The sequence below is a fragment of the Typopeltis vanoorti genome, chromosome 21, assembly GCF_054136105.1.
Source record: "Typopeltis vanoorti isolate ZY-2024b chromosome 21, IOZ_Tvanoo_1.0, whole genome shotgun sequence".
In the NCBI taxonomy this organism is placed as follows: Eukaryota; Metazoa; Arthropoda; class Arachnida; order Uropygi; family Thelyphonidae; genus Typopeltis; species Typopeltis vanoorti.
Genome location: NC_143569.1, coordinates 66388524 through 66403013, shown reverse-complemented (window position 1 = coordinate 66403013; position 14490 = coordinate 66388524). Strand labels below are relative to the sequence as shown.

Here is a 14490-nt window from a genome sequence, read left to right as displayed (position 1 = left end):
AAGATATGAAGGAAAGCGTGTTTAAAAGAAAACAGATTTTATTTAAACTAAATTGGTTTATTTTCAAACAACCCCAAAACATACAAAACAAAAGCTATTATAAAGGTTCAGATAATAAAATATGAACTTAATGTGAAATATGTGCCTGGTGTTGTTTGCATATTTCTTTGATATTAGGCCTTGTTTTTGAGAGAAATATTCTCATCTCATTTTCAAGGGCCTTTAAGTCTTTCTCTCTTCTTTGTTTTAATATTTATGAGTGCAGAAAAACTCAGTTCACATAAATAAGATGTAGAAAATTGCAATAAGATGTTAAGTGCTTTGAATCCTATATTGGGATACTCCTTCATAGTTGTTATCCAAAATGAATTCAGACACATTTCTGAATGCTTCAATCTCAACGTACGATCGTTACTTATATCAATTAATTCTTCGGCTTCTATAAGACTTAACTCACTCATTGCTGATGTTGACTCTACAAATGGATTTCGAATCCAATCGTATAAATTGACTGAAATGTCTGGAAAATAATGGTCAATTTTTTCTTCTAACGATGTTAAATGACTGTAAATAAGCTTTTGAAGATCAGTGTTCTTACATTTTCTGGAGGCAACTTTAAGGAACATTTCTACATTGTTGGTGCTTAATTTTATCTTCCACATTTTTATTTTATCTTTAAAAGCTTTAATTTTATCTGTAGATGTCAAAATAGTCTCATTTCTTCCTTGCATGTTGGAGTTCAGCTTGTTCAGATGATCGAATATGTCTGTTAAATAGGCTAGTTTGGAACACCAAAAATCATCTTGTAATAATTTATAGAATTCTGGTTTGTCTTCATTTTGGAAAAACATTAATATTTCTTCTTTAAGTTCAAAAAAAACGATCCAACACGCGACCTTTTGAAAGCCATCTTACTTCGGTATGAAAAAGAAGATTCTTGTAATGAAATTGCATCTCTTCACATAGTCCAGTAAATATTCTAGATTTTAATGGTCTGGCCTTGATATAATTAACCATCTGAACGATTTCTTCTAATACACTTTTTAATTCCAAGCCTATTGTCTTTGCCACCAATGATTCACGATGAATGACGCAATGAGTTGTTATAATGTTCTCATTTTCTTTTCTAGCAAAGGAAACAAAAAAAAAAAAAAACCCTTTGTAATTCCAACCATAGAAGGTGCACCATCTGTACATATACCCACACAAGTTTTCCAAGATAGACCATTTGTATTAAAATATGTGTTCATTATATCAAAAACATCTTTTCCCGTCGTAGTTTTTTCGAATTCCTTGCAGCATAGAAATTCTTCGATAATTTTATCATCTTCAATGAATCGAGTAAAAACAAATAAGTGTGCTTTACCATCGATATCAGTTGACTCATCTAACTGCAAACTGAAAAGTTTTGATTCGATTATTTTGGTTATAACTGACTTTTCAATATCGACTGACAGATCATTAATATGTCTACTCATAGTATCATTTGATAACGGAATCTTCTTTATTTCTTCTTCTGCCTCAGTACCAAAAAATTGTTCTCACAATTGCTGAACAGGCCGGACGAATCAAGGTTTCGCCGATCGTATGAGGCTTCATTTCCTTCGCAATTATTTCAGCGACTAAATAACTCGCTTCTTGAACTTGGTCGGAAACTGTAAACTTTCTTACAAAACTTTTACTTTGTTTTTCTTGTAATCTTATTAACTCTTTGAAATATTCAGGATTTTTATTCGACAAGTTGTCATGTTTTGTGGAGAAATGGCACAATAATTTGCTAGGAACCATAGCCTCATTTGATAGAACCAAACCACACAAAATACATTTAGGTCTGGGAATTAATTTATCACCACACCACGTAAATCCCATTTTTAGATAGCTCTCTTGATATAAACGTTTTTACATTCTTTTTCATTGTTCCCTTTTTACATGAACTTATTCTTTCTGTTTCTGTTGTTTCATTAGTGCTTTTTTGTTGCTGAACGTTAAAAATAGTCAAATCTTCATTAATGCAAGTATCAGTTTTTGATAATTTATTAGTGCGAATGGGTTCGTTAGCTTTGCTATAAGTAGACCTTTCTTGATCGTCAGAATCTTCACTTCTTTTTTTAAGGAAAAAATTATTCATGATTTTGAAGGGCATATGTAACTTTAATATTTTATTTTAAAATTGATTTCAAGTAAATAATTTTTTTTCCGGATGGAAAAAGGAAAAACATTTGTTTACGATGTCTCTCGTTATAGTTGGAACATATAACAATAAGAAAAACCTCTACTCACTGAATTTAACGACTTTTATATCGTACTTCGTTTATTCTCACCGATGACAAAAGACTCATGATCATTTCTTTAGGGGAAATGATCATGTATAATACTTGTCACACTGAACAGAGAAATACTAAAACAGACAGCAGGACAACTAACCATTCATTAGTTCATTTTCCCCAGTATTTATGTGCCGTCACATATCTAGTTACTACGACACGCGGTGATCTAATGAAATCCCAGGATATAATATAAGAGTGTTACAAAAAATGATAATTTTTATATACGCTTCATCCATTAAAATCAAATTATATAATTTTTTTGTTTTTGATTTAGTTATTTGTGGCAATTGAATATTTTGCTTTTTTCAAATAAACGATTCAAAATTTCGCGGCACCCTTGTGGCATACTTGCGACACCCTAGGGTGCCGCGGCACCCAGTTTGAGAACCACTGGTTTAAGAGGACGTCCTGGTTTTTTTTGTCCTAATGGCTTGTACTTTAAGGCTTGTTTTGGTAATCTTTATGTTAATATTTTAATATTTAATATGTATGTTAATATTTTTTAATTTTTTCTATTACTGGTTCTTGGTTTAATTCTGTCATAATTTCTTCGTTTCTTTTGTGATCAAATAGAGTATACTTTGCAGTTTTTCTCATAAACTTCATTTCTGCTGTTTTTAATCTTTGTTTATCTTTCTGTTTTATTGTCCAGTTTTATTGTTCTAAGATCTTGTTATCTATTACTATCTTAATTCTTGCTGGATCTTGTCATTTAAAGGCCATAGTTTTTGATTTTTCTGTTGAAATTATCATTCCATAATCTTTGGCTATCTCATTTAGATCTAAAATAGCTTTCTATAAGTTATCTTCAGAATTTGTAATTATTATTTGGTCGTCGGCAAAAAGAAGAGTGTTTAAGTTCACAATAGGAGAAAGTTTAATACCTTGATGGAAATTTTTATTCCATTTTATTATTATTTCGTTTAGGTAAATATTAAAAAGAGTTGCTGAGAGGGGACATCCCTGTCGGACCCCTTGGTTTATCTCTCTCGTATATGATAGCTCGTGATTTAATCTTATTTGTACTTGATTATTTTCGTATATACTTGTGATAGCTTTTAGGATATTATTTGATATTTGTCTTTCTTTTAATATGTTAAATAATATGTTTCTTTTAACTTTGCCAAATGCTTTTTCAAAGTCAATAAATGCAATATGTGTTTCTAAATTGTATTCTCTTCTTTTCTCTATTATTAATTTTAGGCAAAAGGCCGGGTCTATACATGATCGCAAATTTATTATATTTATTATATATATATATATATAATATTCATCCAAGCTTGATTTGCTTCCTCAGTCTTAAGTAAAAGGCTGGTTATATTCCACTAATGCGAGCCCTACCCAAGGGCCTATGAGTTGTGGAAATACTTTCTGAAAATGAAAGCTGTGCCGAACAAAGCGGCCTTTTGCAGCTTCCCAATTTTTAATCCATCTAACTCGAGTGCTTCTAGATGTTTTTTCAATGTTTTAGGGATGGCGCCTAAAGCACCTATTATTATGGGAAAAACTTTCGTTTTCTTTTGCCAGATTCGTTCAACTTCGACTTGCAAATCACGTCAAAGTATCGTGTAAAAAATTACACAATACTTTGTAATTTTTTCAGTTTCTTTATCGTCAATCCGACTATCTCCTGGTATTGATATTTCGATAAACTGAACACCCTTGTTTTCACTTTTTTCCACCATATATATATATATATATATATATATATATATATATATATATATATATATATATATATATATAATGAAAATAATGTACTAAGTTCATCGGTGATGCCGATTTATTTTATTTTATCTTTCTTCTTTATTTATTTGCTGGTAGGACTTCGAGCCTAAGGGATTTTATTACTAGTAAACTTTCGGGTTCTCATGATTGTGTAGATGGTAGGACTTGTTCCTAGGAGATTATAAGATAGTGGTTTCAACAGCTGTAGTTACTTTCTTCCTCCTTTTTTTCTTCTCCCTCCCTTTTGTAACAGTCTTAAATCAGTTATGGTCTTGCCCTTGCCTAAGGTAAGAACTCTAAGTTTTGAAGTAGAGCCTAAGATAGAAAAAAGAGTTGTTGTATGCCAAGCTTTACCGAGGAAGCTGGATCTAGCAACATTTATGGTTTCATCCTTTGAGGGGGGGGGGGGGAAGGATTTCAGATAGTAGTGTAAAATGTAGAAACAAGACAAAGTTACTGCAGGGTTTTAAATGCTCCGGGATCAAAATAACTCCGATCATGATTAGCAGCCTGTCGAGAATAGCGATGATTTCATTCATAAGATCTTCTCGAAATGAGGAACTATTAAAGACATCAAAAGCATTGACAGCAATAATCCGGAGTGGAAATCTGGGGAGATTAACTTTACAATGGAAATGAAGAGCCCTGTTTCCAACTTCGCAGTAATTTATGATCAATTATTACCTAGGAGGCAGTGCTTTAGGTGTGGCTCCAATAATCATCTAGAGTGGAATGCATAAGAGCCAAATGTCAAAACTACAACAAACCTGTAGAGCACTGCCATAGCTCTTGCAAAAAATACGTGTTTGTATCGGACAGTGGTAGAATGACTGGAGGGTGTCAAACCATCAACCCCCCCAATCGTTTATCGTTTAATTTAGATAGCAAGGACATGTCAGAGCACACACAAACGGGGCTTTTTCGAATTTCCATCGCTACCGACAATTGTTGACACACACACACACACACACACACACACACACACACACACACACACACACACACACACACACACACACACACACACACACACACACACACACACACACACACACACACACACACACACACACACACACAACAAACGCACTTTTTTCCTCGGAGAAGACACTTCGTTTCATGACCACTCAACTAGACAAAATCAACTGCAGAACTCACATAAGCGCAAAGAACTAAACACAAGTTAGAATGTGTTTAGTTAGTTAGTTAGGAATAGTGCCGTTTATCTACTACAGGAATGCACTCCAGTACGACAATGGGAGAGATGAGATTGAGAACTATTTTCAATAAGTTATAGCTAAAACAGTACTTATTTCTAAGGATGAAAAGACACTAAAATGCGATCGATGAAATACTGAAACATTTCTAATTTATTTTAAAGTGTTACACCTTTTTGTCTCCCAGTTCCGATTTCTTTTTTTTTTCAGAATTATGATAGAGTTGCTATGATAACCTCACCACGTTCACTGAACTTGGTTCAATTTAGAACTGAACCAAGTTAACAGAAAAAGTTAAAATCCATCTCACAATGTATTTCCTCCATTGAAGAATCAATAATGATGCTGCATACGAATGGTCTCACCATGGTTGGTCTTAAAATGCACTAACCTTTTAACTGCAAATTCAATGAAAATACTACGCAATATTGTTCATCACAAAATAATTCATTTAAACAACTCATAAACACAGTAAGACAGCAATTCTAGTACCGAAACTATATGAAGACGCTATTTCCATACAACCATAGATAGAAACATGAAATGTTGCAGTAATAACAAGATATTTAATTAGTTATTAAAATTTACACTGACAACTTTAGTTCATTGTTTAACAATCTGGTGGCTTCATTCTGATAGTTTTGATAAATCTAAACAACGAAAGCTTCTCTTAGATCCTTAACTTTCTTAAATTTAAAATATTTACACATCTCGTTTTAATTTTATAAAAAAATAAATATTTTAATGTATTTCATACTTCGAAAGATAACTCAATTTTAGCCCTAACTTTTGGATACCTGACAACCGTTCTGCAGCGGTTGAGCTCAAGTAACAAGAGTACACTAGACAACTGCCATCTTGTGTTCCTTATCCTAACTAACATTACTTTTGTTCTACGATGTATGTTTCTGTGTTATGAGATTAAACATCTTAGTTTCTTCCTGGAACGTCCTATTTACCTGCTGTGGAATCTCTTGGGGAAAAAAAGACAGAAAAATAAAGTACTTCTAGTGACTAGAAGAACTAGAATCGAACAAATCAGCCTATTTGTATTTGACTTTATCTTGAAATCTTCCTAATCTTCTTCTCTTTTCAACCAAATGGTTAGTATGTAGCAATTATACTTGACTAGGGAATAATAATAAAACAAAGTGGTTTTCCTGTTGCCTTCCTTGCTCAATATGTCTTTTTTTTTGTTCATTGATGTGTGTTCATGGGCTGGTTTGCTTGTTCGCAAGATGTAAAACCCGAGTTCTAGGGAGGGAAAAATCCTTCCACCCCGTATGAGAATGGTTAACTCACCCTCAGTTGAAAAATTCCTAATAAAAGTTTTTCGTGTATTAGATGGGATTCGAACTCAGGTGTTTCCAACCAATAGACTTCTATACCGACTGAGTTACTAAGGCTTCCTGATACTATTCTTCTATGAAACAAAATAGCAAGTCAAATGTTTCTATAGCTTAGTAATATTTAGTCAAAAAAAAAAAATAATTTTATTTATTTATTTTTAATGGTCAATCCACTTTGCCAACCCATGTTACTAGAAAACTATAGGCAAGGAATCTTTTGTGGCTGAAATTGCTGTATTAAATAAAAGTCGCTCTTTCATTCTCTGTTGCTGAGAATGTACTTTGTTTTCACGCACAAATTTTAAAATAGCTCAGTCTAAGCAGCCAAGCTGGTATCGACGAAGCTATTTGATAGGAAAGATCTCGTTTCGAATCCGGTCTAGGATTCAAAGGAAAACAGAAGTGATGGAGGACTTTTCAAATGAAAGTTGAGATAGAAGATCACATAAGAAGAGCTTTTCTTCCAGATTTTTCTTAGCAATTTTTTCATCTGGGATCCTCTCTTTATATATATTCATTCCACCGAAGGAAGCGAACTTTAATTTCTTTGATAATTTTCTAGTTATGGGTATAAATTTCCTCGGATCATATTGGTCAATATTCACTCTTCCATTTATCTTTCGTAATATTTTCGGTTTCCACTTTCTTAGCAAATCAGTCCACATGGGTGACAAATATGTAACGGTCGGTCGAACCATTATGTAGCAGATGGACAATTTGATATTTTTTATTCATATTTTCCCAAGAGAGTACCGTGAATTACTTTTATGTTAAATACAGATTCAGTTTCAATTCAGTTAGCTTCAATATCCTGAAGTTGCCTGAATGTTCTAAGGTTTATCAAATCTATGTATGCATTTATGTCGCACGGTTCGAGACATCCAGATGTTCGTGTTCAGAAGAATGAAAATCTCAGTGCGATATGATTCTTGAATTAAAATATAAAAATTTCAAAATCTAAGCACAAGTGGAAGTTTGAAAAATTTTGAGAATTTCTGGGGATGAACTGCTAAAAGCCTGTTTGACAATAATGATGATGGTAATAATAATAATAATAAAGTAGGAAGATCGAGACTGTTCGAGGTTTGAGGAAAACCTTGTGTATGGTCTTAATATAATATATGTTTTTAATTCTTATTTTATTGTTTAATGTTCTAGACGAATTTGGGATTTAAAAGAAGTCAAATTAACCGGAATACTTCTGGTGCCTTTAATTGTGATCGCAGCAGTAATTGTCGTTATATCTGTGAATAATCCAAGCAGAGGTGAGTAACTTCACAAATCTATGCTTTATTTATGTAATATTCTACAGAACACCCGTAGGTTCAAAACTTCTCCTTCTCAAAAAATCTTCTTCATAATCGCCTTCAAAAACTCTTGATTTTGAACGAGATTTCAAATTTTTTTCTTTTTCTTCGTCAGAATTATAAACAGACTTGTATCAAATTTGACCCATTTCCTGGATTATGCTAAACATGTTTTTCCCCCCTAATGAACTTTCACTTTTTAAAATGTGTCCGCAGGTTAATGAGTTTGTTCACAATTCTTAATCTAATGGGCTTATTTTTACATTTCTTCTTATTCTTAGCTTGCAAAACAATTTTTAGCCATTCTTTTATTTTCCGTGCAATATTCTTTCAATTCCTAACTTTTAAAGTTTTAAGATATTTTTGTACATCATCATCACTCCATCTTTTTCTTGGTCTAGCTTTCTTCCTTTGTCCTAATGGTTTCCATTCAAATATTTTTTGAACTCCTCTATCTTTTTCCATTCTTTCTATATACCCCACGCTATTCTTTGTGTCTTTATATATCTTACTATATCTTCACCATTAGTTAGTTAGTTCAAGTTCATTATTTGTAATTCTCCACATTCCATTTTCTTCTTTTATTGGTCCATATTTTCCTTTCAAAGATTCTCACTCTATCTATATCTTTCTGTGTTAATGGCCAATTTCACATCCATATGTTGTTATAGGCTTTCTAGTTGTTTTATAAAGTTTTAGTTTGAATTACAATTAAGAAAATCTTATTAGTGATTAACTTTTTATAAATATAATAACACTTAATTCCAGCCACGACTCAACTATTAATTTATCGGATATATTATTGTATTTATCAGATATATGCAGATGATATATCGTCTGCATATACACATATTTGTATTAATTTATTATTAATAAATTCTCTCATATTTAACTTTATTATTATTGCTTCAAGTACAAATTAAATAAACTTGCTGAAAGTACGCGTCTCCTTGTCTTACTCCACAGTTTATTTCAGAGGTCCGTTAATTCCTCTTGTATTTTAACTACTATTTTGAATCCTCCTTCTAAAGTAATGTAATTTTAATTAATCTAATTAATTTTCCTGGTATTACCATGTTGTCATTGCTATGTATTATTTCTTGCCTATTTAATCTCATTTATCAAATGCTTTTTGGAAATCAATATATAAATTATGAAGTTCTGTATCATATTCTGAACATTTTTCATGTATATTTTGTAGGTAGCGTAAATATATTATCAATTGTGGATCTTTTATTTCTGAAACTACACTAGTACTCTCTTATTATTGTTTCTATATATGGTTCTAATCTTTAATATATCATACTTGATAAAATTTTGTGTTATTTCTTGTGTTCCTTTGTAAATACTTTTTCCTTGCTTTGGTTTTCAATTCAAATATTTCCTTCATTAATCAAACCATTCATTTCTCTTTTTCCTATACCATCCTATTTCTTCTTCAGCTGCATTTATGATTGTTCGTTGGATTAAGTCCAATTTTTCTTCTATATTCTTTCCTTTTGCTATTATTGCAAATTTATCTTTTATTCTGATAATTATCAATTATTTCTCTATATTTTGGAATGCTTTAGTATTCCATTTCTTTATCTCTTATTTTTTATTTTTCATTTAATACACCTTAATAATTGCTCATAACCATTAACTGATATGGCTTTGATGGATTCTGATTCCATCGAACGGAAGAAATCTTAAATAATAGAAAATCATTTTCATAAAAAAAAAAGGTGTCAAAATTAAATTATCTTAAAAATAAATAAAATTAATGATTTTTTCATAAAATTAATTTATTATTAATAATAAAATTAATTACAGAATAATTTTTAATTCTAATATTTAATTAATAAAGTGTTTGTTTCTTAAACTGAGATAAGTCCTTCAACAAAGTTAATAGACTATTATTCAATTTCATAATGACTTGCTTTTAGACGCACTTTTTTTTTTGAAAGATTATCTCAACCATAGAGGATTTGTAAATTTATACGGAATTAAATATGATTCGATATCTTTATGTTTGAAACGAGAAGGAAAATAATAGCAATAGCATTACTTATGAGTTGATATTTTAAGGATAATCACGTTGAATAAACTATAAATCGTCCATACTGGCCATCCAAAACAAAAAATAACCTATGAACTTTTAATTTAACAAGTTTTCGTAGATTTTCTAGAAATTTATAGTTAATCTTAGTTTTTTTTTTAAAAAAAAACATTTTATTACCTCGATGCTAAGATCTGTGATATTCGTATAGGTTTAGATGCTCAAGCCCTTCAAGATAAAAACGCAGTTTGCATGAATAAAGATTGCATCATAGCAGGTAAGTAATTGCGCAATATCCCGTAAAGATTTGTCTTAAATCCTTTGATTAATTGAGTACACAGTAAACAGTAAATGGACAAATGAGAAACTTCCTAAGCGCTAAAGGGGAAAAAAAAGGAAACTTCAATCCAGTAAAAATACTTTGCGTGTATATGTTAATATGAGAATGCTATAATAGAGTTCAAAGGGTAAACAGTGATTAGCTTTAGTAATTCAAATAGAAGGCTGCGTAACAACAGGAACACTTAATCGTGATTTCCAAACTAAGACTGGCATGAAATCACTGGTTAAGATTTGAACGATGTTGTAAAATTCCTGAAGTTTCAAGAAACAGACGGTCAAATTTAAATCTATTGGCATGAAGAATTGTGGCTTGATTCTTTAATATCAATGGCAGTAAGCAAGGCCAGACTTTTCAGATTTCAAGAATTTGATGTAGCCGTGATGTTCTTGGATTCTAATCATACCAGAATGGCCCGTCTGTCCAAAATAACAAAGTCCACATGGATAGAACACCTGATAGACTGTAGGCAAGGAGAGAGAGAGAGAGAGAGAGAGAGAGAGAGAGAGAGAGAGAGAGAGAGATGGTAATTAATCTTTGGTGGGTGTGGAAAGAAGACATTATCCAAGCTGATGCGAAAGGGGTGTATGGATTATACCTCTGAAGAACTGGTGCAATTCGTTTCCCAATCTTCCTTTAAGATAGGGTATGGAAACTCTTTCTAATTCAGAGTATAGTCTGGTTGAGAGGGAAACCAGACAATAACCAGACTTGCATTTTCTGGAGGTGGCTGATTGTACCCATTAAAACCAAGGCGATTTTAATTTTATCTAATCCTTACAACAAAAGGGAATCCGAAGAACAGATTGCACGATGGTATTAAGACGGATGGATGTATCTGCCAAGGACGGAAAACTTTTTATAAACTGCATACTGCCCGTACAAGTACGGATTATTAAAATACCAGAAAACGAAGACTGTTTTTCTATTCAGATCCAATAGTGAACCTGAAAAGATTCACTATTGGATCTGGATTTTATTTTCTTCATAAATTGTAATAATTTTATTTCTAAATGGAACGAACCTGCGAAGATATCATCCACGAAGCGAATCCGGATACGAGAATGAAGAAAAATGGTATTCAACAGTTGACTTTCGAGGTGTTCCATCACTCTTCAATTCTTACTAGCTGATTTTCCTCAGGATATTCTTAATTTGTTTCAATTCACCATAAACACAGACTATTTTACATAGCAGAATAAGTTATACAAGCAGATAAAGGGAACAGCCATGGGTAGTTCTATCTCACCAGCTTTCGCTGTTTTTTTTTTTTTTTCCCTCCCCTTTCAGAACCCAGAAAATCATTCCCTTAATTGCAGGCATGGGGTAATAACTATCATCCAAATCATTTCAGCCTTAACCACTTAAATTCATTGTTAATGGCATATCAATTGCATTCTGATGCCGTTTCCATATTATGAGAATTTTATATAAATTGGAAGAATGTAATAATACATTTTCTCACGAATTATGTCTATTTTAATAAATTTCTTACTAAGTCCAGATTTGAATTGGAATGTGATGATATTCTAGCAATTTATGTTGAGATAACAATACAAAGAAGACATTGCAGCTTATGTAGTTAGGGATTAAAGCATTATATTTGATGTTTATTTGAATTCAATCTTATGATATTAGAAGAAAATATAATTTCTTATAACCGTATCAATAAAAACATCTCAATAATTTCTTACCTTCGAGTTTAATTAGCATATGAAGATACACCATTAAGTTTCTATAGTGTATTAAAAATATATTGTAGCTAAGAAGAGAGGATAAAAAGCTCCTCGTGTGGTGGCCAGGATAAGAATAGCTCCACTGCAGCCCATGCATGTCGTACGAGGCGATTAAAATGGGTACCTAGAGAGGATAATGGACGGCAGTGTAGCCAATGAAGTTCTAACTGAGGCTTAGCTATTACTGTTACCCTCCTGCCATGATCAGCGCTCATAGCTCAATAACACCCTATCCTTACATTGTCCTCTACAGATAATGGGGAAGATAAAAAGCATTCTTGCTTGTTGGATCATCCTGAAGAATTGAATATGTAATGTTGTTTTCAAGCAATTGAAGCATTTTATTGTGGTAATCTTCAGAATTGAGGACGACTGTGGCATTGCCTTTATCTGCAGGTAAAATAATGATGTCTTTGTTCTTTTTAAGATTCTGTAAAGCCTGTCTTTCGGCAGGAGAAAGATTATCTCTTATACCACGCATTTATGGAGTTCCGAAGATCCACAAGGAAAGTACTCCTCTTAGCCTAATTGTGGAAGGAATTGATGGTCCTACTTATAAGCTTTCTAAACATCTTGCAGAATACCTCAAGTGTTTCTCCAATAAATCTTCTTCGTTCATCAAAAACACCACAGACTTCGTTTCTCATATCAAAAATATTTCAATTAGCGAAAATTATATCATAGCAAGTTTCGACATTATCTCATTATTTACTAACGTCCCTACTGAGGAGGTGTTAACATTACTTAAGGACAAATTGTCTAAAAAGATATTTGCTTTATTAAAGCATTGTAATCAATCTGGCTACTTCAGACATAGGGACTCCATTTACAAACAGAACCAAGGCCTAGCAATGGGAAACCCTTTATCCCCAGTTCTAGCAAATATTTTCCTGGAAGATTTTGAAACGAAAGCCATATCATCCTTCTCATTTAAGCCGAAACTTTGGAGACGTTACGTTGACGACATTTTCATTATATGGAGTCACGGACACACATCTCTCATGGATTTTCTTCAACATCTTAACAACCAGCATCCTAATATAAAATTCACTGCCGAACTAGAACGAAACAACTGCCTTCCTTTCCTGGATGTATTTCTTACACGATGCTCTGATAGATTTAAAATCTCTATATACCGAAAACCAACTCATACCAACAGATATCTGCACTGTCAATCTCATCTCTTCCCACCACAAAAGCTCGGAACTATTTCTACCTTAGGACACAGAGCACGATCTCTTTTAAATGAACCAGATGAGCTCGGAAAAGAAATTGAACAACTTTCTCTTATCTTTAAGCAAAATGGATATTCTGAAAAAACAATTAAGAAATTTCTTCTGGACCCTCCTAGGCAGTGTACTACGGAAACTGCTGATTTTAAAGGTAGCATCTCAATACCTTACATTAGTTCAGTCTCCAATAAATTGGCTAAAGTCCTTAAAAAGTACAACATCGGGACGTTTTTCACTACATTCCCTAAAATCCGTTCTCTTATAAGCCATCCGAAGCCTATTCATCATAACCTGAAATATCCAGGTGTATACAAGTTATGGTGCGACTGTAATATTCCTTATTTTGGACAGACTAACAAATATGTTGAACTGCGTATTGAGGAGCATAAGAGAGACATCTCCTATAAAAGATCACATGCATCTGCCCTATCCAGTCATGTTCTTTTCTCAAACAATCCTCATGATGATCTACAGAGTCACTCAGTTTGCTGGGATAAATCCAAAAACATTTTTCGCTGCAGTGATGAGTTTGAAAGGAAAACCAGGGAAATCCTCCTTAATCCTGAACATTTGAACAACAATTTGAGTTACAACATCCCTGATAGCCACACTGCAGTTGTTCAATATTGGCGCTCACGAGAACCTGCAAACACGCATACAACAAACAATAGCACGTTAGATAGAACGACTTGAAAAATACAACGTTTTTTATGTCAATTATGTATTGCATTTTTACCTGTAATTCTCAGTTTTTTGTAACTTCAATTTTTATTACTGTGTTCTACCTTTAGTGGATACCTGAAGAAGGTTGTAAAAGGCTGAAACTAGTTGTATCATTATCATTAAAATTTAATATTTTATCTCGGTTTAAGTCATTAAATATTTATTCTTTAAAATGTACCATTACAACCGAGTAGAAGCTTAGGAATATATATATATATATAATTTTATTATTATTATTTTTTTAATTTAATTATTTTTTTTTCAGCTGCACGAATGCTAGAAACAATGAATCACTCAGTTAAACCATGTGACAATTTTTATGAATTTATGTGTGGGAAATTCGATAGGACAGTATCCGATATGAATCATTTCCAAACCGTCAGTAGAACTTCGACGAAAAGAAATAAAATATATGCTTCGATAGCACGTAAGTATCGTAATTAATATTTTTAATGTCTTGGTATGATGAATATCATGAATGAAATATCATCAT

General features: G+C 32.4%; 1 protein-coding gene across 2 annotated transcripts in view; it reads left to right on the top strand.

The window, feature by feature from the left end:
* The window catches only part of LOC150094938 (neprilysin-1-like), an 84931-nt gene that overhangs the window by 16055 nt on the left and 54386 nt on the right, over positions 1-14490 (top strand). For both annotated transcript variants that reach the window (XM_090410889.1, XM_090410890.1), the window contains exons 3-5: positions 7780-7886; positions 10178-10243; positions 14263-14424. In XM_090410889.1, the coding sequence (XP_090267015.1) occupies positions 7780-7886; positions 10178-10243; positions 14263-14424 (335 nt within the window). The remainder of the gene's footprint in view (positions 1-7779; positions 7887-10177; positions 10244-14262; positions 14425-14490) is intronic.